This window comes from Bombus fervidus, chromosome 12, assembly GCF_041682495.2.
Source record: "Bombus fervidus isolate BK054 chromosome 12, iyBomFerv1, whole genome shotgun sequence".
In the NCBI taxonomy this organism is placed as follows: domain Eukaryota; kingdom Metazoa; phylum Arthropoda; class Insecta; order Hymenoptera; family Apidae; genus Bombus; species Bombus fervidus.
The window spans coordinates 11,857,900-11,883,950 of NC_091528.1; the positions used below are offsets into that span (position 1 = coordinate 11,857,900).

General features: G+C 40.7%; 4 protein-coding genes across 7 annotated transcripts; 2 read left to right on the forward strand and 2 right to left on the reverse strand.

Moving 5' to 3' along the window:
* Window positions 1-1,639: 1,639 nt before the first annotated feature.
* Window positions 1,640-2,589, forward strand: Nd-sgdh (NADH dehydrogenase (ubiquinone) SGDH subunit). The gene is made up of 3 exons (XM_072013648.1): window positions 1,640-1,791; window positions 2,029-2,240; window positions 2,322-2,589. Exons 1-3 carry the CDS (start codon window positions 1,680-1,682, stop codon window positions 2,559-2,561), a joined length of 564 nt encoding a protein of 187 aa, XP_071869749.1. The 5' UTR covers window positions 1,640-1,679; the 3' UTR covers window positions 2,562-2,589.
* Window positions 2,590-3,299: 710 nt separating this feature from the next.
* LOC139992626 (facilitated trehalose transporter Tret1) lies at window positions 3,300-20,614 on the forward strand. 4 transcript variants are annotated; one of them, XM_072013637.1, is made up of 8 exons: window positions 3,300-3,317; window positions 3,529-3,652; window positions 15,083-15,422; window positions 17,241-17,316; window positions 18,233-18,580; window positions 18,680-18,837; window positions 18,961-19,413; window positions 19,989-20,614. In XM_072013637.1, the coding sequence occupies exons 4-8, from the start codon at window positions 17,260-17,262 to the stop codon at window positions 20,581-20,583; spliced, it is 1,611 nt and encodes a 536-aa protein (XP_071869738.1). In that variant the 5' UTR covers window positions 3,300-3,317; window positions 3,529-3,652; window positions 15,083-15,422; window positions 17,241-17,259; the 3' UTR covers window positions 20,584-20,614. The 4 variants fall into 4 exon arrangements, with proteins under 4 accessions (XP_071869738.1, XP_071869737.1, XP_071869739.1 ...); XM_072013636.1 differs by lacking the exons at window positions 3,300-3,317; window positions 3,529-3,652 and adding an exon at window positions 13,749-13,900; XM_072013638.1 differs by lacking the exons at window positions 3,300-3,317; window positions 3,529-3,652 and adding an exon at window positions 14,761-15,014.
* A 2,383-nt stretch (window positions 20,615-22,997) lies between these two features.
* Window positions 22,998-24,228, reverse strand: Nd-b16.6 (NADH dehydrogenase (ubiquinone) B16.6 subunit). Its single transcript, XM_072014028.1, has 3 exons — window positions 24,023-24,228; window positions 23,560-23,710; window positions 22,998-23,284 (listed from the first exon to the last, which is right to left on the reverse strand). The coding sequence occupies exons 1-3, from the start codon at window positions 24,117-24,119 to the stop codon at window positions 23,077-23,079; spliced, it is 456 nt and encodes a 151-aa protein (XP_071870129.1). The 5' UTR covers window positions 24,120-24,228; the 3' UTR covers window positions 22,998-23,076.
* A 529-nt stretch (window positions 24,229-24,757) lies between these two features.
* On the reverse strand, window positions 24,758-25,737 carry LOC139993361 (B-cell receptor-associated protein 31-like). Its single transcript, XM_072015016.1, has 2 exons — window positions 25,412-25,737; window positions 24,758-25,337 (listed from the first exon to the last, which is right to left on the reverse strand). The coding sequence occupies exons 1-2, from the start codon at window positions 25,683-25,685 to the stop codon at window positions 24,904-24,906; spliced, it is 708 nt and encodes a 235-aa protein (XP_071871117.1). The 5' UTR covers window positions 25,686-25,737; the 3' UTR covers window positions 24,758-24,903.
* Window positions 25,738-26,051: the final 314 nt, after the last annotated feature.

The window sequence follows — 26,051 nt, forward strand, 5'->3', positions numbered from 1 at the left end:
CCTTCTCGCCTTCTCGATGGAATCGCTCGGTGTACGTCCGTTCGACTTGATCATACAAAATAGTAAACGACACCATGGATCTTATCTTGGCCGTTTTGTTGATTCATGACCGCGTGACATTTCTTCTTCCTTATTACGACATCGTCATAATCGAGTAACATATTTTTGCAGTTTTAATCAACGGAAGAAAACACGTAGATCGCTTCAAGTGCGGACGCTTTTTTCCGCGTAGACGATAGAACCGTGGAATAGGTAAAAACGCGAGCAAAGAATGTGTCGCAAACATGTCAATCGTGAAACGTAATATCTTTGATCGAACAGTTATTAAATAATATTTTGCTAGACAACAAAGATAATAATAATTATTATTCAGAGATTCGGTATTTTATCGTATGTGCCGATTCAAGTTCCGTGTTATATCAGTTACGTGTCAACAGTCGATTCACTGGTATATACATACATACTATACGTATACTCGCGCTATGTATCTTTACGCTAAAATGCTAGACGTTTAAAGCGATTAATCGTCGTTATTGCATATTCTTGACGTTTCTTTGCAATTACTAGTCGATTCGATAGCATCGGCAAATGCTGCTGTATCGTCTGTGCGTCATGCGTTGCTCAACGTGTCGAATAATACGAACATTTTCAGTAACTTGACGCCAACATTAATTTCGTCCGAATCAATACCATTTACTTCAACGAGGATCAAGCACTGCACATAGCGGTTAAGATTGATATATAGTCGTCGAGATGTTTGCAAACGACCAACAACATGCTGGATAAATGTTTGACGGTCGTTAGGTGTAAGACCAACGTTATTTCGTTTTACGAAAATATTTGTTAACGCTAGTTAATACTACTAATAACGTAGCGATAAGATTATCTGTAACGCAGAATCCAATATTGCTAGCAGCAGTAACGACTGGCCAATGATATTACTGGATCAGGAATATTTAGGCCCAAGAAGACAACTTACGTGATCATAGATATATTAAGTTGGTAATGAAATTTAGTTTTTCCCTTTTCTAAGAATTAATTATCGTTGGTACAGTTTCTATCGTTAGTTGTTTTGTTGCTTTCAAACACGATCACGAGAATTTGTAACGTTTGTAGCGTTTGTAATTTAGAATCGTTGTCTCGAGTTCAACTATTCACTTGACCTAACTTCATTGGCGCTAAATGTACCTTTGTATTAGATGGCATGGCGCCAATTTATCCGTTTCTCTTTCTTTCTCTCGTTCAAAATCGCAATTTATATACATATAAATACTATGTATATGAATAAATATTATACTATATAGATACATATATATATATATATATATAAAAAACATATTTTTTATACGAAAGATTAAGCTTTTTCTCTTAATAAATTACTTTCTAACTCAACACGATGCGTTCGTATTTATATTATCTTAGATGAGATAAGGTAAACGGCAATTTGGCATGAAAAAAAAAAATGGTAAACTTTACCATCAAAACTACTACGATCCTTATATAATTACCGTAACATCCAAATATACCTACAAAATTTATATGTACCTATTAAAGTACAAATATTTAATCGTATTTGACGTACGCAATTTCAAGTTTCGCGGCTTAAGGAGACTAGATTACCGTCGGTAAAGCAGCCAACAAGACAAGTAGTGCGTTCCGTTTTATAGTTACAAACCAAAATGGCTGTCGTGAGTAGACTTTTGCTTGCGGCTAATCGAAAATTATCTCGTACGAACGAGTTATTGGGAACATTACTATGGAAAAACAACAATTATGCGTTGCAAAACCAAGGTGACGAAGATAATTATATTTCGTTCTCTAGATAGAACAGTGTATATCGAAGGAGTGGTAGTGTTTTGTTACGCAACAAATTTTCCCACGAACGCGAACACTGTGCCTGTTTACAGAATTGTTCTTACGAGAATTAAAAACGTGATCAACGATCGCTATTAGAAAAATAATCGACCTGTTTCAAATAGTCAACTTTGTCGACGAATGTTCGAAAACTAAGAATTTGATAACTTTTAGGAACGGTAAGACGCATGTCGGAACATCGCGTTATGGTTATAACTGCAAGCCGATGGCAATGGTATAAAACTAAGGATTGGCTGCATTTTTACATCTTTATGGGCGTGATACCTGCTGGTTTGCTCATATTTTATTGTAACGTATTTATAGGGCCAGCAACCTTAGAACCAACACCAGAAGGATATATTCCACAGCCATGGGAATACTACAGGGTAAGACAGCGTTGAAAAAAATACTTCTAAATACGTATCGCAGGCAAAATTGTAAGCGTAAAACCAATGCCTTCTCTACAGCATCCCATTACAAGATTTCTTTCGAGATACTGTTTCCCAAACACGCAAATGGAATACGAAAAATTACTTCATAAAGCGAAGGTCACTATGAACAAGCAAAAATTGTACAAGTTACGACAACGAATAATATACTTGATACGGGAACACGAGGACTATAGATATTGGAGTTTTAGAGAAACTGGTGCGAAACATATAATAGAATTAAAGGAAGCTATAGATAGGAAAGAACTCGATATATAATACGTTGTAAGTAACGTAGAATTCATTAAAAGTAACGAAAGACGATCAACTTGTAATCGATTTAACGAAGTGGTTGTTTTAAGCATCGTGTATAGCGTATAGGATTCTGTAATCTAACAGCGATAATATAAATAATGTACTATACACAGAATTTTTCTGTCGCGTGTTTAAGACTATCTTTCCCATTCTTCTGTCATTTCCGACATTTATCTATTTATTCGTTCGTGTCATTTATCGATTTGGTATTTGGACGTGACGAACGATCACTACTCTATCGTTGACTCTAAATCTCTGTGGCACGATAATAGTTATACGATCTCTGTCTTATCACGGACGAGGCACGGAACCCCGTTTCTGCTATATTCGTCTCTGATCTTATTACGTATATCTGCTATCGGTAACCCATTGCTTTTGTTTGCTCTCCGCGCGATAAGGATAGATGTCGCCACAAACTTTTCTCATTGTTCAATCGCGAATGTATCTGCATGTGCATACACGAGTTAGTGTAGCGAACAGTAACGAAATTCGAAATTTCCCATCTTTTTCGAAATAAACTTGAAGTTTATCGGATTAAACGAGATTAAACTCGGTGGAAGAATTAGACTTAATGAAAAATTGCATTTGACAAGATGTCGCGAAATTTGAAATAAGACGGGAATTAAATAACGTACATACGATAGACTTAAACTCCATTCGGAGAATCTAGGCTCGCCAGTGTGTCGGATGTTTAGCGATTAACACGTGAATTTTAAACAAGTGAGTAGTTCCAAATACAATAATTCCAGATTCTGTCGCATCGTTGGGTTACGAAGCGTCACTTTAATACGCTCTCGCCAACGCACGATACAAATTTTACATTACTTACGATTAGAAATTACAGCAAGGAAGAAAGCGCTTTTCTCTTTTCTAATCTTTCGATAGGTGATTCGTTTCTTTCGTTTCTTTCGTTTCGTTTCTTTCGTTTCAGAGTTGCAATCTAAGAAATCGAGCATCGATTAACACGTGAATTTTTCAGTTTATCGTTTACTTGAAAATTTACGTCGCTGTTTGCGTAGCCAGTTTTCAAAGTGAATCCGAGTAAGCATACGCACGTATGTATGTATATCTATAATCAGGCATTTTTTATTATTTTCATTAAAATTAAAACGAAACCAACGTATCCATCCCTTACGAACGAACGAGAACAAACATCTTTACATTGTCACCGTAAAGCGAGGATAAGGAAAATCTAATTCTTACCTACTTAAACAGGATGTATAAACAGGAGCAAATAATTGTATCTATCACAGAGACGATCCGTTTGTCGGTAACGTTTTTCTTATAGGTACCGGATATTATTCCCCTCGATCGTACTTGTACCTGTTTTTTAAATAACTAGTCATGCAAATTAATCAAATCAGCGTCGCGTCGGTAAAGTGGGAAATTTTATTTCCGGTCGCCAGCCGCAGGTGATTGTTTTTTCCGCGAGTAAAGTGCTAGTAAGTAAAAAGATGCTGCCGGTGGTGAATCGGTTGTCACGAACCACCGACTCTGCGATTATCCTAGCGGCAAGCTAATGATACGGACGGACACAGGCCGGTGCCAACGCAATCGTTATAGTTAGTGGTCATTGCCAAGGTTGGATCCCGATATCTTGCATAATACCTCGGCGTTCTCTTCTACGATGCGATGCGATACGATGCGATGCGATGCGACGCGATGCGATGCGATGCGATGCGACGCGATGCGACGCGATGCGATGCGATGCGATGCGACGCAACGGAAAGAAGACTGGTCGCCAACGACTTTGCACGTGCATACGCGATATCTACGCTTCGAGCCGCTTCCTCGCGCGGATCCATCTTCGATTATGCCTGCGAGTCTTCGTTTCCCTTTTCTCTCTCTCTCCCGTGTCGATTACCCGCGTTTCACGCGACGCTCGATCGTCTCTCGTTATGTAATTCCTAGGCTCTATACCTATAGTAGAACGGCGATGAGCCGAGGATACGCCGAGGAGATACACGGATAGTTACGTTATCGTCGCCGATTATTGCTATTTTCTTTGATTTAATAAATTTACTTTACAATTATAGTACCTATCTTACTATCCAGTCATCTACTCTTTAGTCGACTAATCGCTTACTCGCGTAATCCCTAACTATCGCTACTTTCTTACTACTTGATCCTATCTTTGCTCTTGTTCGTCTTTCCCATCCTTGCCTAGTTTTTTCTCAGTTGGTTCCTCGCTGTATTTTTCCAGGCTGCCTGTTATCCTCAGTCCGTCTACTCCTCTACGCTATCCGTATCGTACGTGTGGCGACAAATTCGAATTTACGACGCCTGGTTCAGCGTTGCGTGCACGTACTGTGCATGTTATGCATTTCGAATTGTATATTGCTCGACACTATCCTCGTCCGATGGATAATGGAAGGTAATTAATATCTAAATGCGAAGCGTTTACCTGCTACGAGCAAAACATTTTAAAAGCCTCGAGTAATTTGACACGTTTAATCGTTTTTGTTCATTACGGACTATCTATCGGTATAAAGAGGAAAAGAAACAACGCGATTATACGTATATATACAAACAACTGCGCGATGTAACGCAACTTGCGTTTTACGAGTTTAACGATTCATCGTGATCGATGCTTGCGGTATGGTCCCATATAGTAAAACGTTGAGATAAAATAATAAGAATTATTCGAGCTTCGATATCTTAAAATCAATCTCAATCTCGAGCTTTACGCGGAATAATCAAGCTTGTTACTTGTTGATAATATAGATGAACGTAATAACGGTACACCTGTTAGTCTATAACATACGGAATAATCGACGGAACGGAGGTACGAGAAAATACCGCGTAATTTATTACGGCCGACGAAAGAAAATACGAAAATACGTGGATACGGTTCGGACAAGCCTATTGTAGAGTTACGAATCGAATAGTCTATTTTCAAGCGTGGATCGCTTAAAAATTGTTCACGATCGAACTCGACGAATTACAAAGCAAGCTACTTAGCTTCACTCGAGTAACCATAATCTTATCGTCCTAGCAAACGCTGAAACACCGAAAGCAAAAGAGATTTCGATTCGAGCTTTTGAAAAGTCCATGATCAACCAATGCTTCCTTGAATCTCGCAACGAGCGATACTTAATTTGGAAAATTACCTCCTGATAGCATCGATAAGCGCTGCGGTTAAAAAAAAAAAAAAAAAAAAATTGCAGTTGGTCATAATTCGGAAATGAAAGAAGAGGGGAAAAAGAAAGAGAAATGGCGAAAGTTAGTTTTTACAACTGTTTCTTTTTTTTTTTTCTTTTTTCCTTTATGCACGTTTATGTTCGTTCACTTCGTTAAAATCTGACGAATAATCGTAGTTTTTCATCACTTTCGGCTTATAATCGTATGCGATAAATCTTGAGATTTTTACATCCTTCGATGCCTGTATCTGCATCGATCGATCTCGACGAATGTTTCAGCATTGTTGAGCGCGCATACGGTACAACCGATCTACGAATTTACGAAACGTATCGTTTCAATTTTCATTATACGGGCTGAACGAGATAAAAGTGTCGTAAAAGATGACTTTTCGCGATTCTTTTTTGTTAAATTATCCAGTAAACTGATTCGTGTAACGCGTGAGAACAGCTCAAGTCGTTGAACGCAATTTCAAAAAATTTCTTCCGTTTTAAAGAGTGTATTAATTAAGAGTTAATTAATTATATTAAATGCGAGTGACTGTGTACATGGGGTTAGGTTGCTCGCGCATGTAGATATGCAAGATCGATAGAAATTCGACGTTTCAACGATCGTTACGGTTTTGTCGAAGAATCGGGTAACTTTAAGAGAAAGTATCATTAGATTAGATTCGAAAGCGTTTACCTAATAATTTGAATGGTCGGAGCGAAACCAGTGCTCTCGGTAAATCCTTTCCTCGAGAATCGATCCCGACCTCTTACGTATCTGCGGCGATCGCGAAAGCAATCGTTTCGATACTGCGAACGTAAGATAAATCGTGGCCATTTTGTCGGAGGAGACTAAGAAACGCGGTGTAAATGAAAATGTATCGCATCATGTTGTTAAGAAGGTGCGAGTGTTTGCTAACTTGTTGCTCGTAACAAACGTTACGAGGGTCATGGTTTAGCGAAGATGCAATACTTATACAATGATAATTAAATAATTACGTAACCGTGTTAGGAAACACGTCCATGAAAAATTCGTAGACGCATGGACGATCGGAAATGATAAATTACGTTTCGTCGTTAGTATAACGCAGGTTTATTAATATTTATAGAGTATCGCCTTCTAAACATCCGGAAAGAGTGAAAAAAAAATGGTTGCTAAAAAATCGGGCAGCTGGTTTCGATCGAATCGAGATATACTTACGTGTAACGTAGACGTATTAGCAGATTTACGATCAGATTTTATTAATTGCTACGTTTCGTTCTAGAAATAAAGCGAGCGATCTAGAAATCTATAGAAAACGAGCCAACGAATACCGGCACAACGAGTCGTTTACTTTGAATTATTCACGATGGATAAATTGTATGTTATCGATTTATTTCATATTTCTGTGAAACTCTGCTAAATCAAACGTTTCTATCGAACTTCTCATCGATGCGTGACTTTGGTAATTTTGATCTGAAAGGTGAGAACTCTGCCAATTCTGATCCTAAAATTATTCTTTGCAAGTACGGTCAACGGTAAGTACACGTAACCATGCCATACGTAATTATAAGATACACGGAAATGGCTGGTTATTTAAAAAATAAAAAATAAAATATCTATAAACTATGGCATGCGATTATGTGGCAGGTTGTAATCTTACCGATATAGTTAGAACGCTTCTATCATCGGTGTGTAGTCATCAGGGTTGCGTAATAATACCAAATGAAACCTGATACGTTGTCCGTTTTCCGGAAATTCCTCTCGTCTTTTTTCTTTTTCTTTTTTCTTTTTAGTTTAACACTTTTTCAGCCTCGATACCGAGCCGATCGTTATCGAGTTAATGGTCGTGTTAACAGGATCGCGTAACGAACACGTTAGTTTCGTTTCGTCGCGTGAGAAAACAGCGTTGGCGTTCTCTAAATCGAAATTTATCGCGTTGCGTACGAAAGACAGAATCGCGAATTCGGCGACGACGTGCTAGGGGAAAAAAGGCAAGATCGTCTTGTCGTTGTCGTAATCGTAATTAAGAGGAGGGAAGAAGAGGGGATAAGAAAAAACAGAACGCGTGGCCCGCTCTCTAATTTTTCAATTTGCTCGCTTTAACGCCGGCATTACGAATTGTCATCGTGTCGTGGAAAATGAAATCGCTGATCTTAAAAGGACGTCGTCGGCGGTTACGTCGCGATTTACTCCTTCCCTTGGCCCCTCAGAAGCCAGCTGGTGAATTCGCCACGGACCGATTATCCGATCGTTTCGCGCGCACAAATCAAAAGGTATTACAGCACACGCGTCTTCTCTCAAGGTTCTGTTTTCTGCCGTCTGTCTCTGTCAACGTAATTTCACCAACTCTTATGCTGCCAGCGGCCACTATATACCGAGATCGTGGACTTTGATACACGCGTCGCATCCCGTTTTAGGATTCGTTGGATTCTAGGATCGAACGACCATATTTAATCGCGACATCGTCCTCCATTCGTACCTTCTTCCATTCGTTTTCCATACTTTTCATCGTACCGATATTCACCTTACACCCACCTCGCATCCACCCAGACTCTTTCAATCTCTGTTACCATCTTCGAATTGTTTCGTTGTCCTGTTTTCGATTTCCCAATCACCAACCACCGAACAAGCTTCAGTCCTCTCGAAACGAATTTTTCTCGAACAGTGAGCCACAGTGATATATAATAATACGGTGTACGAGACTCGTTATCGGCGAAATCTGGTCTTAATTACGCAGTTGTAGGTAGATCCCATTTCAGCAATCTGAGAAGAATCCCATCGATCTAGTAGCAGTCTTTCTGAAAGTTAACCTATCGTTAGTCTCGCTAGTGTAACGTATTAAATTGTGCCACTAGTGTCGATCGAAAGGGTTGAGAAAATCTACGCCATAAAATTCGGACATTCTTTCAACGATTATCGATTGAAAAGGAAAAACGAGTGAAAGGATGCAACAGCTGCAAAGTACCTTTTGTCTTTTCGTTTATTCATGCTTGTAATCTAGCTCGTAACAGCTAGTATATATGTATACACGTACATCTATATTGTACACGTATCGCAACTACGACACTTTAGTCGTTTCAAGTCAAGATCAACATTATCGTCGATATTTAAGGTTCCCAGCATTGTTTCTGCAGAAACTTTTCTGTTAGCGGCAACGCTTCTGCTCGTATCGATGAAATTCTTCCACGACGATTGCCACGCGGTTAAATAAGCGAATATAATTGTCGTTAGATCGACGATGCAGCTGAATCGACGAGTTTCTACGACCGCGACTGTAGTCCATTGTTCGAATTGTTTCGTATTACGTCGATATTACGTGATATCATTTTGCACGCGAAAGGCGTCGGACAATTCATCCACGGTCGGTTTCTCGATCGTTCCCTCGAAGCCTCCGTGTCGCGCGTTTCTACCTCTCTATACAACGTTATCGCAATGTAGAATCTCGTTGCCGTTGTCGAACGTCAACCAATTACCTTATACTTGTCTATACTTCTGTCATAGCTGGTGAGACAACGTGACGAGATTAAGAACTAGATAAAGTAACGAGCAACCGATCTACGAGTTGTAAGAGAAACAGAAAGAGAAGGGACGAAAAGGTTCGACGGATGCGATGCAAGGAAATAATGGCAGTCGCACGCGTCACTTAATCAGGCTAACGTGATAATATAACAACGGTTATTGATCCGGTCAATGAGCCTCGATTCTTCCGTTTTCCTACGTTTTCATGCTTTGTGCGACATAGTGCTTGCTGCCATATAGCACTATCGACCCGCTTAACGGTTTATATATTTTCTAGCCTGCGTCCATAGATAATCGTCTTTCGTCCTATCGTAAATTTACGAGACAAACAACTTATTGTTATCGCATTCGCGCGCTGTCGTAGTTACTTCTCCCTCTCTATCCTCCTTTTTCTTTTACCGATCGAAATTTGTTCTCTTGCCTGTCACTATCTGCTTATCTCAATTAATCGTCGTCGATTACGTGTCGTACGTGGCGGCATTGGTTAAAACATTGATTACAATACAAGAACGTAGGCTGTCTATTTTCGATCTCTGGTCTAGGATCTAGAGATTCTTCGATTTAACAACGGTAGTGCGTTTCGCGCTGTTTGCGAGAAAAAATACGACTAGATTTGTAGGCGCCAACGAAGGAAGAGAGAGAGAGAGAGAGAGATTGAAAGAAAAGAAATCTTGTTAGCAATGTAAGGTCAATCGTAATCGGAAACGGAAGGCTTCCGAGGGCTGCCACTTGAATTTACATAAAAGCCATTCGTCATGGAGATAGCGGCTTCCTGAGTCAAACAGGTCCTTGGACTTGTTTCCTGGTTTAATACAATCGCTTTAATACAGTCCGACTTTCGTTCATTCGCACAGTGGTCGATCAATGGCAAGGTCTCCGAGGGGAACTAAGCGTCTCTGTCTGCTCGAAGAAAACATCGGCTACCGATACTATGTATGTACCAAGCAACGATCCCACCCGGATACTAACGTTCCAGTATTTCAATCTCTGATACAACAGGGTACGACGAGGAATACGAGAGCTCTCTCGGCCTTATGTAATTTCGCGTTTAAAATTTCATTAGCGCGACCGTACGAAATGTTATCAAACGTTCTTCTAAATAAATTTCTCTAAATTTATTTTGTTTTTCTTCGCACTTGTTGGAAGAACAACAACGACTACCAGTTGGTCCGCGAACCGCTCCGTGCAATTATTTTTCGCGTTGGACGTAGCCCGATCGACGCTTGCTCGCCAATTTTACATTCAACGGATACGAATGACAACGATCCGTTTTCCCAATTGTTTCGCCATCACCGGTGTATCGATATTCTTGTATCTACCAACAGATCAGAGCGAAAAAGAATCGAAAATGTTCATTTACGGTCGATAGATGTTTAGATTTTCAGATTTTTCAGATTTTTTCGATTTTTCAGAGGGAGAATCGTGGATCGATTAACGCTATTAAACGATCAATAAGAAACGATCGATAAGAGTGAATCCGAGATCGTGATCGTGATCGTGATCGTGATGTATCGTGACAGATATTCTTGAGCCGTCTTATCCCATGGAAAAGAAGCTGAAGTTGAGTTAAGCGGCGCGTGTCGTTTAACCGATAAAATTTGTTTCTGGTATATTTTGCTTTTGATATTCGTATATCGAATATATCGGATATTGTCAATCGTCATCGGGATGCACCAAACGGTAAAAAGTAAAGGCAACGCGGATTCGCAGTCGGTGACGAAACAACGAATAACCGACAATGAGTAATCGTTCGTAGAAGAAAGGTATGTCGCGCAAAGTATTAAAGGAAGAAGAATGCTTAAAAAAGTAAGCTACGAGTTACGATAAAAAAAAAAGAAGAAAAAAAAAAAGGACAATGACGAACAGAATTTATCGCTCCGGTTGTTTACAGTGCGATTAGAACGGCGAGCAATTCTGCATGCCTTCGAAAAACGTTCATATACGTATAGTATACGTAAATAGTATGGCACGCCGACATTCCATAAATTATAAATAACCGCGTGTTATGAATATGCCACAGCGTGTAATAGCGTAAGACTAGCGAACTAGCGAACTATGCACCCTCGTGTCCCATCCTTTCATCGAACGTGCAACGACCGCGAAACATCGATCAGGCGACACAATCAACTTAATCGTAATAATCCGATGCGATAGTTGTTCGCGTAACGTGCATCAAATTTACAGATTTATCAAACAGAAAGTGATTCGTGATTCGATAAAGTAATATCTCGTGTGTTTAGTTACGAACGGATTATTTCTTCGCTCGTTATCGAATCTACGATCATCGCAGCATACGCTATACGCTAGTCGGAGAAATATAAATAAGCGAATAATAGATAATTATTAATGGCAAATTCATCGAAAGAACATGGGAAAGAACTTGAAAAGAAATTGAAATTGAGACAAAACGATGCGAAGATAGCGATAAATAACGACAAACATCTCAGATTAGATTAATAGAGGAGCGTGCGTTATAGCGATAGCCGGTACAATGATCCGGGAGTAATTGGTCGGAGGCTAAATCGAGAATACTTTTTCAATTGACACGACGTTCGCGACGTTCGACGATTAACAATTACCGAAAAATAGTATAACCGACAACTTTTACCGTCAACGTGTTTTTCCTTCTCCTTCTTCCCTTCTTCCTCTATCTCGCTTCTTTACTTTCTTCTTTGCCTTTTAAAACACGCGTAAACGTAGAAAACCTGCGCGTTTTACGCGCGTTTAAAAGACGAAAGAAACAAAAAGTCGAGATTGTTGTTCTAAACCTAAACACCGGAAGATATTATCCCTTCCTACGGCACTGTTGTCCACTCATCTGTTGTCCACTCGTCTGTTGTCCACGATCTTTGGCGATTGAGAAATAGCACTGGTTCGCTTATATAACGAGAAGCTGGAAATAAGACTTTATACAGGATGCGATTGTTCGAACACGTGCTTGCAACGCGTCAACTATCCACAAAAATTGTAGGTGCGCGAAAATCACATGTCATTTCGTCGCACACAATGAACGAGAAATGACGGAAAGATAATCCGTAATGAGAGAAAAGAATCGACAGTCTTTGAGAATTGTAAATGTTTATCTACGATCTAGATAGCTTCAATTCCCAAGTGGGATTTACATTCGTTATAGTCTACAGGTTGCTCGCGTTGATCGATCACTTTCGTTCAAGTTAAGACGACAGTGCCTCGCTTTCATTTACAATTCGATCCGCGAAAATGAATCAATGCGTGGGTTAGCCGAGAGCTACAGAGAGAAAGAGAGAGAGAGTTGGGATCAAAATGTACCAGTCACTTGTGTTTTCAACGACGAAACCATCAGTGTCTCAGTTACTATTTCACGGATATAAGGACTCTCGTTCCCATAACACGACATTTATCGAGATTCATCGGCGGCTCGAGAGGCAAGATTTTTAGGTCAGACAGAATTCTCCTTGGAAAAATCGAGTTCGAAGGCCCTGGCGATCATATAACGCTCGACTGATGAAAAAGTGATTCAAAGAAACACCGATCGTAAAGGGATAACAAGTGGTCGATAAAGAAAAGGATACTTGCAGACCTCGACTGCGTGTATTGCACCCCGTGCCCCGTGCCCCGTGCTCCGTGCTCCGTGCTCCTTACGGTGCAGCGCAGTGCTGCGCAGCGCAGTGCAGTGCAGTGCAGTGCAGTGCAGTGTGCACGATGATGTCTCTCGTAACGGCGGTCATCGTATCAGGATAAATACCATATTTAACACCTTCGGACGGTGTACCTGGCAATGTACATTCCTTTTTCCAACGTATCCAAATCGAAATATCGGAAACATATTTGTCGAGGCCGACAACTAGTAGCCAATAACGCAACGATGCGACGATTCGATGTTTAATTAGCAATAATTCCCGCTCCTTATGCAACCGTATGCGATATAAATATATTAGCGCTCTAATTATTTACCGTAAAGATGAAATAATCGCGATAAACTGCTCTATTTATTACGGTGCTAATGAAATTTTAAAATGTTTCCTACGACGCGTTTGAATAAACGGTAAAATAAACGTCAAATGACGGGTGTCGTACGGGCCTCGAATATGCTTATTAATGTGCATAATACGATAATATACATGATACATATATACATATACCTGCTTACTTTCTTGCTTCTTTAATTATGTCCATCTACCTATCTAGTAGATAACATTTAGTCAGTCAGTCACTCACATACAGCCGACCGACCGTTTGTCAATTATAGAAACGGTCGTTGAAAAATTGCGCGGTACAAAAACGGTTAAAAATATCGTTGCTGTACGATTTACATTGCGTCGTTGATCTTACGTCATTACTTAGGAAGCAGATCAATCGCGTTGACGTCGTCTGTCCAATATCGATTACAGCTAGGATGCGAATCTGTTGCACGTTACGCGTTCTTATTAATCGCAACCGTTGAATCGCTTACAGTCACCAGGAAGATCCAGCCTTTTGTCGCGAACGCGCAATACAATTGCGGCTTTTACTGGCAAACGCGTGGACAGTACGCGTACGTAACCCGATCATGGTCTCGAATCTGGTGGATCAAAGACTCGATTGTATCGCGAGCTTCGTTAGACGCTGTTTCAGTCGAGATAAGATTCGTCCGTCACAGCGAGCAACTTGTATTCGTCGGACAACTCCGCTAAAGCAGCGAGCAAGTAAACAAGTAAGTAAGTCTCTTCTGTATCCTCGTCTCCTTCAAAACCGTTCCGAACCGTGTAGAAACGTTACAACTTAAAAAAGTGAAAAGGCACGTCTATCTTACGTATCGATTACGTACGTATTTTGTCAGCCGATGATAAAATGCTTTAAAATCGGACATTTCCGAGGCGGCACGCGAATTCTACTCCTTCCTTCGACGATGCAAGCTTCTTAGAAAGACGAGTCGCTACGATAGGGCGTTTCGCAGCTGCAGCATCGTTCGATAATCGGCTACACCGTTAACTAACTTTCAGTGACTCGCAATTATCGTGTTACCAGGAAAAACCAGCGTCTTTGTAAAAATCTGCGTCGAAAATCGATTGTCCGATGTTTAAAACGTGTAAAGAAAGAGAGAAAATAGAAACCTGCCGCATTTCCGAATGCTCGTAAAAGCACGAACGATCGTCGCATCTTGACTTCGTCGTGTCTTCCCCAACTTCGATTCCTCCCACAGAAGAATCGAGGATCAACTCTTTTAGGTCGACTTTTTTAGGTCGTTCGACTCGTTTCTCCTTGCAAAAGGATAACTCGCTGTGAAACGAAGCAACAATGCGGGCAAATTTTCTCAGCAGAAGAAAAAATAAAGGCGAATCGGTCGCGACGTAGAAAAATATAGTTAGGGGTCGGAGAAGATTTCTGGTGGTGGCGCGAGAGAGTGAGTGAGAGGGAGTTAGAGAGGAAGGGGGGGGCACGCGCGCGCGCGAGGGAGGGAGAGGGAGAGAGACCTCGAGACGACCCTGGAAGGGCGCTTCGCGAAGCGCCGTTTCGAGAGAGGCGCCTTGCCGCGCAACTATAAATGCGAACGCGCCGACAAAAATCATCTCAGTGCCGAATGAGAAGCGAAAAAACCCACGGCGGACCTTCTGTGCGTGTTTGTGTACGAAACAGTCTCGATGACTCGGAAGCACGTGTGTACATCGTTGATTCGCAGGTTGTCGCGATTTTAACGCGGAAGGAGCAAGAACGTTGATCGTCACCGGTGCGGCGCGCGGCGCGGTGCGGCGCGGCGAGGACTCGGGTCGCAATCGAAATAACTTTGATCGTAGCTCGTGTTCTCTGCCGCCTTCCGACCTGTTGCCACAGGTGCATCTACGTTCCGTCGTCGCCGTGGTGGATCGTGACCGCGATTTTATAGGATTTTATATTTATAGGATATAAGATTCACAGTGGCGAAATCCAGTAGCGGAACATCCTTGCACCGAGACAGAGAACCGCCGCCAATAAAAGTGATTTACGATCGTTGAGCTGACGATCGGCGTGATACGAGGTTACCGTGAGAATCCGCGTTCTGCTCGCATTCTACTCTCCGAACACGTTGTAAATCGTTCGTCGAGTGAGGAATGGGCCATTGGATCGAACGTGCTACTACGTACTATCACTGGGGGACGTAACATAATCGAAATTGAACGAAAAGGAGGGAAACTTGAACTCGGCTTGTCACGTCTTACATTTAATACGTACAACTTATTGATATAAGTGTAACTACCAAAGGTTAGTAGTATCTCTTTACGTCAGTCTTAGCTATCTTAAAGTTATCCTTTTCAAGTATTACATCAACTAATAAGTAACAGATTAAGTAAGTATCGTACGATATATCTTATCGTGGATCGTTGCGATATGTAGAAAACGTTAGGAATCGTTACGCGTCGTTCATAAATTTGGAATAACTCGGTATGACTCGGTCCGATTTCAAAACGAATCGCGTATCGAGAATAAACAGAAGACGGAAGAGATTCAAATCGATTCGATCGATGTTGCCGACGATGTTCCTGCGCGCGTTACCTGTCGCTTGAAATCGCTGCATACATGCACGTACATACTTGCGAGCATGTATCGTACCATTGTACGTACGCAGATAGCTGGTTGTATAGATACGCTGGCGGTTACGTTAACGCCGTTAATGCGTCCGACGCTTGGACATGGTTTTTTTTTTTTTTTTTTTTTTTTTTGGCATTAACGAATCGTTTTTCTATTCTACGATAAATTAACGATAACGATGACGATCGATCGGTTTTTAACGGATAGGAACAGCTTCGACAGCGACTCGTTCGTCAAAGTCGCTTGAAAAAGCATTAACGAAAGGTTGTTAGCGTGCAAAGGCGATAACAAATTTTTATTGCGTCCGTGTGTACCAGCGTCGCGATTAAATCAATATAGAAGCATCGACAGGTTGAACGAAATACAAGTGGCATATTTATTTAAGCACCGGTTCAACCGTCACGATTGTCCAGCATTGTACGTTACACTTGCGAAAACATATCCACCAGTTGGAAGAATAAACGACCGCTTGTTTCGAGAATTCAGCTTGAGAAAGAGAGAGCGAGAGAGAGAGAGAGTGAGAGAGAGAGAGAGAGAGAGAACGAGGGTGGGAGGGAGGGAGAAAGAAAGAGAGAAAGAAAGAGAGAACGAAAGAGAGAAAGAGGGAAAGAAAGAAGGAAAGAAAGAAAGAAAGAAAGAAAGAAAGAAACTGTAGAACTGACCGGAACCGTACAATTTTCCATTCCGTCCCGTTCGATTCGATTCGATTCGATCGTACCGTTTCCGTCGCGCAACTCGCCATCCGTCTCGCGTAACACGACAGTCGTACCTGCGATCATTTTCGAACATTATCGCGAATCTTGCACGTAGAATCGGTATCATCGCAGGCTTTCCTGTTGAACGTCAGCGATCTTTATACGTAATTGCGAACGTGCACGAGACCGCGTCATAACGCGTGCTTTGTGCAAGCGTCTCGCTGTGATCGTTGGATCACGATGTTTCAGTTTCTTACGTGAATTATTAGAAAAAACGGAAACGAGGGAAACGAGGAAAAAAAGCACCGGCATTCGCAACAACGATCTATTATCCGATAGTGGAGCAAACATAAAACTGCAACTATACTCGTATACCTTGTAGGTTTATACGATCGATAGGCGAGAATCCGATAGAGGGATCGTCCATTTGGTTAAATTTCCTCGGAAAACGATGGTCGCGCGATTCGTCGTTTCAAAGAGAACGAGATAACGTGGATAAAGAGAAAAATAGAGAAATGACGACTCGCGTGCGAATCTGTCACGACGAGAAGCGATAGAGACGCGATAGAAAATCGCGCGCGTCTTGCGACTGTGAATCACGAAACACATCGTATGCCATATCGTCGCTCTAAGAACGATCGCTTAGGCTTTAAACGGGTGCGATTATTCGATCGGCTGCGCAAGCCCTTGCGAAAGATAGTCTCGTTGGAAGCTTCCGGCTTCTACGAATTTGCTTCTTTTAAGAAAGTTGCTTTCTCTCTCTCTCTCTCTCTCTCTCTCTCTTTCTCTGTTACAGATAAAATTCGTGCGACGCGATGATCACTCGAGCGAAACTGTGGTGGAGGGTGGCATGCTCTGGTCAGAAGAAAGCGGTAAGGGAATTACACTTTCGTGCAACTTTGTTCGATTCGATGGTCGATGAATCGTTTTCGATCGTTTATCCGCAATGGATGGATAACGGTGTATAAATAAAGCAAGAGCTTTAAAGATGGTTTGCGCAATCGCGAACGCGGCGGTCGACTCGCGCTGCAACTATCGGAGGAAGCTCTCTTCCTAAACATGTTCGTTCAGCTTTGTCTTATCGTTATCTGATGAATACTCGATAGAATGTCGATGGTACCGTGGCAGGTTGGAAACGTTTCGACGACAGTCGTTAGCTGGAGAACGGCGTCGAACCGTTTTCACCAGTGTCCGACGGATCCGCGATTAATTGGCAAGGAGCGAGCAACGACGAGAGACATCGTACGAATATCGGACGAATCGTAGGAAGAATGGCACGCAGGAGGACACGAACGGCGAGACTGAGCGACCCGAGAGAGACAGTGTCGAGGGGAAAAAAGCAAAAGGCCACCGGCACGCGTTGCACAAGTGTACGCGAGTAACAACGAGACAATGCGCTCGAACGATCGCGATCTGTTGCGGTAATCATCGCGATTCGACGTATCGGTGGAGAAGATGCGCGCGGGCTTGTTTCCACGAGGCCAGTTGAGAGCGACGTTACATCGGATTTTCGAGATTCGTACGCGTAATCCGTGTCATTTCCTTGCATTTCTTAGGTTGGATCGGGCGCGACACGCGCAACCCCGATATTGGTTGAAACGCGGAAACCGATACCGACCGATACGAGATACGAATCGATGGAAACGGCACACCGGATCGCAAATGCCGGATCGTAGCTATACTACTATACTATTATCGTTTACCGCGCTTTTTACCGCGCCGCATTTGTGCCTGCGACGAAGGTGATTTTCAAATCAAAATGGTATTCAAAGGTGTCGGTACTTTTAGATATTCGCTGGCCTGGCGGCGCATTCTGGACAAATATCCGTGGGGCTTGGTCAAGGATTCAGCGCGATTTTAGTGCCGCAACTATTGGCCAGTCGGTTGGCGGACGCCGATGAAACGTCTTGGATCGCTGCCCTAGGTGTCATCTCTAATCCTTTGGGCTCGTTAATCGCCGGACTATGCTCAGAGTGGTTCGGAAGAAGATCGGCTATCGCGTTGGCCAGTTTGCCTCATGCCGCTGGATGGTTGTTGATAGCGTTGGCGAAAAGCTTGCCTCTGTTATACGTGGGCAGATTCGTCAGTGGAATCGGCATGGGCATGGCAAACGGCCTATACCTTTACGTCAGCGAGGTATTTCTCCCTTTGATTCGTTACATCATATAATTAACAGCTTATACCAGCTTATACGAAATATGACAATTAACGTTTGACCGGTGAAAAATATTACAGGCCGCCGCACCAAACCAGAGAGCCTGGCTGGGAAGCTGTGGCCCGGTTTTAGTTTCGCTCGGTGTCCTGATGATCTACTCGTTGGGAGCGTTCACCACGTGGGAAAAGGCCGCTGCCATCAGTATAGCACCTGCTATACTCTCGCTGGCGCTAACGCGGTAATAACTATTTTCATTCCTATAATAACTATTTTACTCCTTAATTCTTATCTATTCTCTCTCTCTCTCTCTCTCTTCTTCTCTTCTTCTTCTTCTTCTTCTTCTTCTTTTCCAACTTGCCAGTATGATCCCGGAAACACCGAGTTGGCTAGTCGCTCGAGGACGAAACGAGGAGGCGAAGGAATCCTTGTTGTGGCTACGAGGCTCTAGTCTAACCACCGACAAAGAGTACGAGGAACTTTGCGAGGCAAACGTGAAAAGAGAAGAGGGAAAAGAGAGTCTGTTGAAAGCTCTTCACATGCCAAGCGTGTGGAAGCCTTTCCTCGTGCTGTTCGCTTTCTTCGCGCTCCAGCAAATGTCGGGCATTTATATAATCCTCTTCTACACGGTCAGCATCCTCGAGGACATCGGTATCGACCTGAACGAGTATTCCGCGAGCGTTGGAATCGGTGTGATCAGGTTGTTCGCGTCGATAGCCGGCGCTGGCCTAGCCAACAGCTTTGGCAGAAAAGCGCTAGCCTTCGTCAGTGGCTTAGGAATGGCGATCTCTGCCGTAGGCGTTGCTCTCTCCTACAGGTTCGTATCTTTTCCGCTTGTTATTAACTCGACTCTTTTCTTCCTCTTCCTCTTCCTCTTCCTCTTCCTCTTTTCTATCGTCTCCGTAAAGCTTTGGTCAGCCTGGTCTAGCGAGCACGAATGCATGTATAAATTCGACGAATCATCGGCAGTGTCCACGTCGAATTTAGCTCTTGGATGACGGTTTGTACAATACCTAGTGCGTAATTCTAGTTTATAGGTGTAATCGGAGCCATAAAATGAGCAATTCCTCCCATAATCTATTTTTTTTTTTTTTTTTACTTGGCGTAATAGCATATTTCATAATATTATTATACCAATATTAGCATAATAGCGTAATTCGTATACGATATAAAACACGATCAAACACAATAAGTTTGCTCTAGTGAATGGTATATTAACGTAATATATGAACGTGATCGTTCAACTTTGGCGATAGATAATAATAGCCAGGCTGAAAAAGGCAAACGTTTCTCTCCTTTTAGTCCACTCTGTTCGTTTTTCTACTTAATCACGTTCGTTGACACGAACTCGATCCAAATTAATCAAATTAATCGATGCAATTTTCCTCACAGGTTCAAATTGCCATCGGTGGTATCCTTGGCATGCATCGGAGGCCACGTAGGCTCCTCTATGATAGGATTTCTCACTCTGCCATGGGTCATGACTTCCGAACTCTATCCGCTAAGGTTCAGAGGATCTTTAGGAGGCATCACTACCAGTATCGTGCAAATGTTAACGTTCGCAACCATCAAAATGTATCCTAATCTGCAACCGATAGTTGGTATCGAGTGCTTCATGTGGACGTTCGCCGTAGCTTCTAGCTTAGGAGCCGCGTTCGCTCTCACCATCCTCCCCGAGACCAGAGGTCGAAGCCTCGACGAAATAGAAAACGGATTCTCGAGGAAACTCGCGACAGACCCGCCCGCCAATGTTCAGCCAACAGCCGCCATCTTTCTTCAGCCTAATGATATCACGCTCGAGAAATTTGCCTCGATACCCGAGGAGAAGCATCGCAATATCACGACAAACGCGTACGCTTACGACAATTTCTGCATCGACTTAACCGCCGACCACATAGAAAAGAACAAAAAGGAAGCTGCCAATGATTCCGAAGCGAACCGTCATCGTCTCACTCGCGCCATCTCGTCCGAGCACGTGTATTTCTAACAGCCACCGATCCTTTCTTCTCCAGCCACCCGATATCTCTCTTTTTACGCTTTTTCGCCAACCAACGCGTTCTTCCTTTCTTTTCCATCTACCATCCTTGTCCTACCTACTCTTATTATTTTAGACTGCTCGGTATTTATCTTTTTATGCAAACTCCTCCTTCTAGAACAACGATTTCCCAACGTTTCCCGCCCCACTTGCACAGCCAATTTTTCATTCTTAATTACAGCCAATAGTTTGCGCAGTTTCCAACTAGATCCGGACCAATCGGTATCGTGAATTGTCGAGACGACAAATTTCACCACCTGGCTCGTCTTCCCCGATCTCGTCTTCCCGTCTATCCTTATTTATTCCCTAAATACCTTGTTTCTCCGATCGTCGAGACTAGAATAGTGGAAACGAGCAGCCGGCAATTCGCTACACCTAAAAGGAACGACCATTTTCCTTCGTTCCTAAAAGTATGTACTTGCAAGTATATACATGTTTGTACAAGCGATCGTTAACCATCATCATCAACGTACTCTGTGTACCGGCTTCTCTAATTACCTTTCTACATAAACGTATACATATACGTTTATATTTATGGAATTATATTATATGCCTGCTACGTTCGAATATCTCCGAATCGATTCGCCGCGCTATAAGTCCACATACTTGTAAATATAATTTTCTTCCTACAAAGTGTATATAATTTTATTTCCTATCAATAAATGAATTATTTTTGCAACAATAGCTTTCTTACAATTTACCACGATAAATTTCTCACCTTTCCTAGATTCGTCGCCGAGTTCGCCGATACACCGGTAGCAAGAAAGCCGACGCGGTCTAACAAAGAAAATTACGCGATCGTAAAGCTAGACTAGAATTAGTCGTTTGCCACTAACGAGAATCAAAACTATCACCAGTACTTCGCTACTTTGCACGTGTGTACACACGCTACCCTTCTTACTAACAATTATCCTACATAAAACTTGTAACAATACCAATAATCTAGCAGCTGTCTATCGTATACTCTCCATCATCGTCGTCTCTGCTTCTTCGTCTATTCTACTCTTTTAACGTTTGACCAGCCAAAAGTGCTCTGCCATCTATCGGATCCGGCTGGAACTGCAGAAAAGTAACAGGAGTATAGAATGTGCGAGTAGGTATCTCGACTCCTGTTAGACAAGGACGGCTATACCGTGCGACAAGGACAGACGTACACTTCTCCCTCTAACTACACGATTATTCCTTAATTATTCTTCTCCCTGGTAAAAATCATGAACTTTCAGCATCGCAAGACAAAGGTGGAACCTCTGGCAACATTCACACACCGATTTCAATCGGGATTTACCTTTAATTAATTAGTTGTGGACATTTATCGTAGCAAATGTCGCGGTATTGGTCGGCGAACTTTTTACAAATACCAATTTTACGCCGTATTATCCATATTATCCATATGATCCATATGTCTAAGAAATTGGAGAAGCTTCCTTAGATCCTGTACTAAATTCTGTGTGCATGAAAGATCGCAAATTAACCGCGTGTAGCGAGAATTATGTGAAAATTCGCGACGTCGGCCCCGGCTGACCAGGGAACGCCGTGGATAATTATTAAAAATCGAATAATTAACCAGAAATTCCGGTCGAAATCGGCGCCAAACCGTTCTCAGATATATTCTCTATATTCTTCGACTTCAAAAGTGCAGGATTTTGTCCCAGAAACGGAACAATTGTCGAAAATTCGATGAGAAATTAGAAAGAGACGCGTGTCTGTCCTTGTCGCACAGTGGTGCGCTCCTTGTTTAACAGGAACTCGTCTGGGATACACTTTCTTGCGCGTTCTATATTCCTGTTAGTTTCTTGCGATTTCGGTCGGGTCCGATAGATGGCAGCACCTGGTTGCTCGTTGCTGGTAAATCCTCTCACTAAGAGATAGCTTATCCACCTCGTATATTACTGCTAGTCTGCTATGCGATATCAAAGTACTTGCACGATACGTGCATTTTCAGTATCCATAATTCCAGGCACGTACGATCATAGTCGATGATCAGATTGTCGGACAAATTTTCGTTTGTAAAAAAAAAAAAAAAAAAAAAGAAACCAATTAAGTGAATTAATTTGTCATCTTTTATGATGGCATTTACCGGATTAGAGCCTCCGCTCTCTTCCTACATTCCCCTTTTTTTCTTTTCTTTTCTTTTTTTTTTTTTTTTTTTTTCCCCCCTAAGAAACGCATGTATCAAGATTTACAACTTTTACGCAATCGATCGAAGCAATCGCCCGAATAATATTTAATTTCTCGCAAACTACCATCAAATTTTAATCCAAATTCTACGTAATAATTACTCCATTTCTACTATGATCGTATGATAAAGATTACGATCTAAACAGCTTTCGCTATAGTATACAAGACAAGAACACAACAATTTCGTGTATTTGTAATATGACTTTATTAATTATATTTAATGTAATACAACATACTATCTAACGTATCAACCTCATAATGCAAAGTTTACGCCATCAGATGTGAAAATTGCATAGCTGGTAACTCGTAAGGATCTGCATATGTGTACAATTCACCGAATAGCGGTGCAATATATGTATCTTCTGGGACACTTTCGTATATCGGCGTTCCAAAATATGTGCCTACTTCCCAAAATGGGAAATCCTTCATTACATCGGCTTCTAATTCTCTCAATCGTTTCAGATGTTTTAACACCCTGTGACAAAGAATTGTTCTTGCTTTAAATGCAAAAATCTTTCAAAAATCAGGCTACCAGTAATTACATAATAGGTTAGAAAATATACACGATACATTCGTATAACTAATAAATATGTATTAGAAAAATAGCATAATACATGAAATGCAAACGAGGATAATAGCAAACTATATTGCTAACGTTTATGAAATTCTACTAGCAAATAGCATAACTTGTACAAGATATCTTTCTCGCGGCAAATTACGCGACATCCATTATAAGACAATTATGCTTACAGCCTATCTTTTTCTGCCAACAAGATGGGCACTGTTGCTAGTTCCCGACTTTTCGTTTCAAGCATTTTTTTTCGCTCGCTTACCCAATTTTTATAGTATAGTGGAGTTGCGACGATATTGGTAACAATAAATAACCCCACACCCATACGACCTAAAAATTAATTATACTTTGTTCTACCATTATAATTTTATATAAGGTGATTTTGCCACATAATTTGCTCTTGTAAATTAATATTTTAACTAAATTCCATTAATTTTACTTTCTGATAACTTTGCATATCGTTTTTCAAATATTTCATATACACAAGTACACAAGTAGTTAAAGAAACAATTGTATATTCAAATTTATTAATTTCAATTAATTTCAGTCTATTACTACTTTAAAAATTCCGAGTCAAATTCCAATGATCTATTAGATAATAAACTAATACATAGGTTAAGTAGGTTATAGGTTAGTTTGTACCTGCTAGAAAGGCACGTAACTTGATTCGTTTGATATTGAAAGGAGGATATCCTCCCTTAGGAGGTAAATCTTGAGGTCCTGTTTTCGGCCGAGACATCCTTTTTAACTTTTCATTAGCTGTATAATCGACGAATAAGTTAATAAAGACGGACAGTATAACATATACGACTTTGGTTAAAACATAGAACAACACTAGCACTCCTGGTGAATATTCCAAAAATTATTTTTCAACCTATACATACGTACGTACGTACGTACGTACATGTATATACATATACACGCACATACATATGTGTATGCACGGCTTCTCTTATACATGTATATATGTATGTACATGAGCTGCAGTAAACAGCTAAAACTTTCGAATTAGGCCTTTTAATTCTCACCTTTATATGTATTTTAGAAATTTCTATAAATATTAATACGATTAATATTCAGTGTTCGGAAAATGTAAAAAGAAAAATGAGGAAAAGCAAGGTTAAACGAAAAAGGAAAAAATATTGAGCAGTTGTATTCATTTAGTATTTTATTATTTAAAATTTTGATAAACCATATTATAAAACTTTAATAAAGTACGTTGAAATAGCCAATCATACTTAAATATTGCTACTATATCTAAAAATGGTTACCACAACGATATTTTAATATTAAAATACAGTATCGAGTAAACATATTTAAGCGTTTGTATCACACATCGATGTGTTAATTAATTATACACAAATTTGTAACATACAATTATATATTAAATAATTTATTCTTATTTATCTTATTATATATACAGTAAGTAAATACAGGGCGACAGAACTCTATAATATCAGAGATATCAGTCGAAAGCAATTTTCATATAGAAGAACAAAGTATAAGAAGGAAATAAAAGGAATTTAATCACTTTTTTTATCGTTAGTCGATTGAACGCATTTGCTGTATTCGTCGTTTAACCGATCATATTCCTTGGCAAGGGATTCTGCTTGCGACTTTATAGCTTCTTTATCTTTCTTTTCTCTCGCAAGTTGATTTTCCAATTCTTCATTTTTTATCTTTAATTCGTTAATTTGAGCTTTCCATTCTAACGTTACTTTATCATGAGCCTCGTTCGAGTCATTTTGAACAGTCTCTCCGCTAATTTTTTGTTGTAACAACAAATGTTTCGCTGTTGTAGTTGCCGATTCAGCTTGACGCGTAACTGCTTCACTTCGTGCCAGTAGAGCGGCTTGATTAGAGATTAAAATTACAAGACGACGTATAACAAGACTTAAGAACAGTGAGAAACCAGATATATGAAAGTTACGTTGTGCCCTGAATAGTTTCATGCTACCTGTATAAAATAATAATGGGATCAGAATCAGATCCTAAATTCAAGATAGATTCAAGAGAAATACGAATATACACCTTGCAATCCGGCATCAACATGATGATGATCTCTCTCTACGGCTACAACTGTAGAATACTTTCGCATTTCTCTAATAGCATCCAATAAAATCACAACTAATATTGCAAGCAAAATTAAGAAATAAATTGACGCTCTATCGCTTAAACTTTTTAAAAACTGGGATTTAAAAATCTTTTGCCATCTCGTAGGTGAAATTATTGGTAACACCAATAGTAAAACTATTATGACTTCGACGTACAGAAATCCAGCGATTAAAGACCACTGAAGACTCATGATTAAACACTGCTTAATTTCTGTAAATATCTAGATATATCACAAAACATTTAGATGCTGCATATTCATCTGTCCAGTTAATAATTTCTATAGGCACCATTAAATAATCTGACCGAAAGATGTTTATAGAATATATGTCAAAGTTTTATATTCATATGGACAGAAATGTTTAATAAAAATCATTTAATTAGATAAATAGGTACCTCTATAACATATGAAATATTATAATACTGAAATCCTTATGAGTAAAAATAAAGTTAAACTTTGTCTCAATGGAAATAAAATTACTGCCTTTTCTTATTGCAATCTAATAGTTTTCAATGCGTAGATTCTGAAAATGCAAATCTTAATTTTAACAATCCAGCG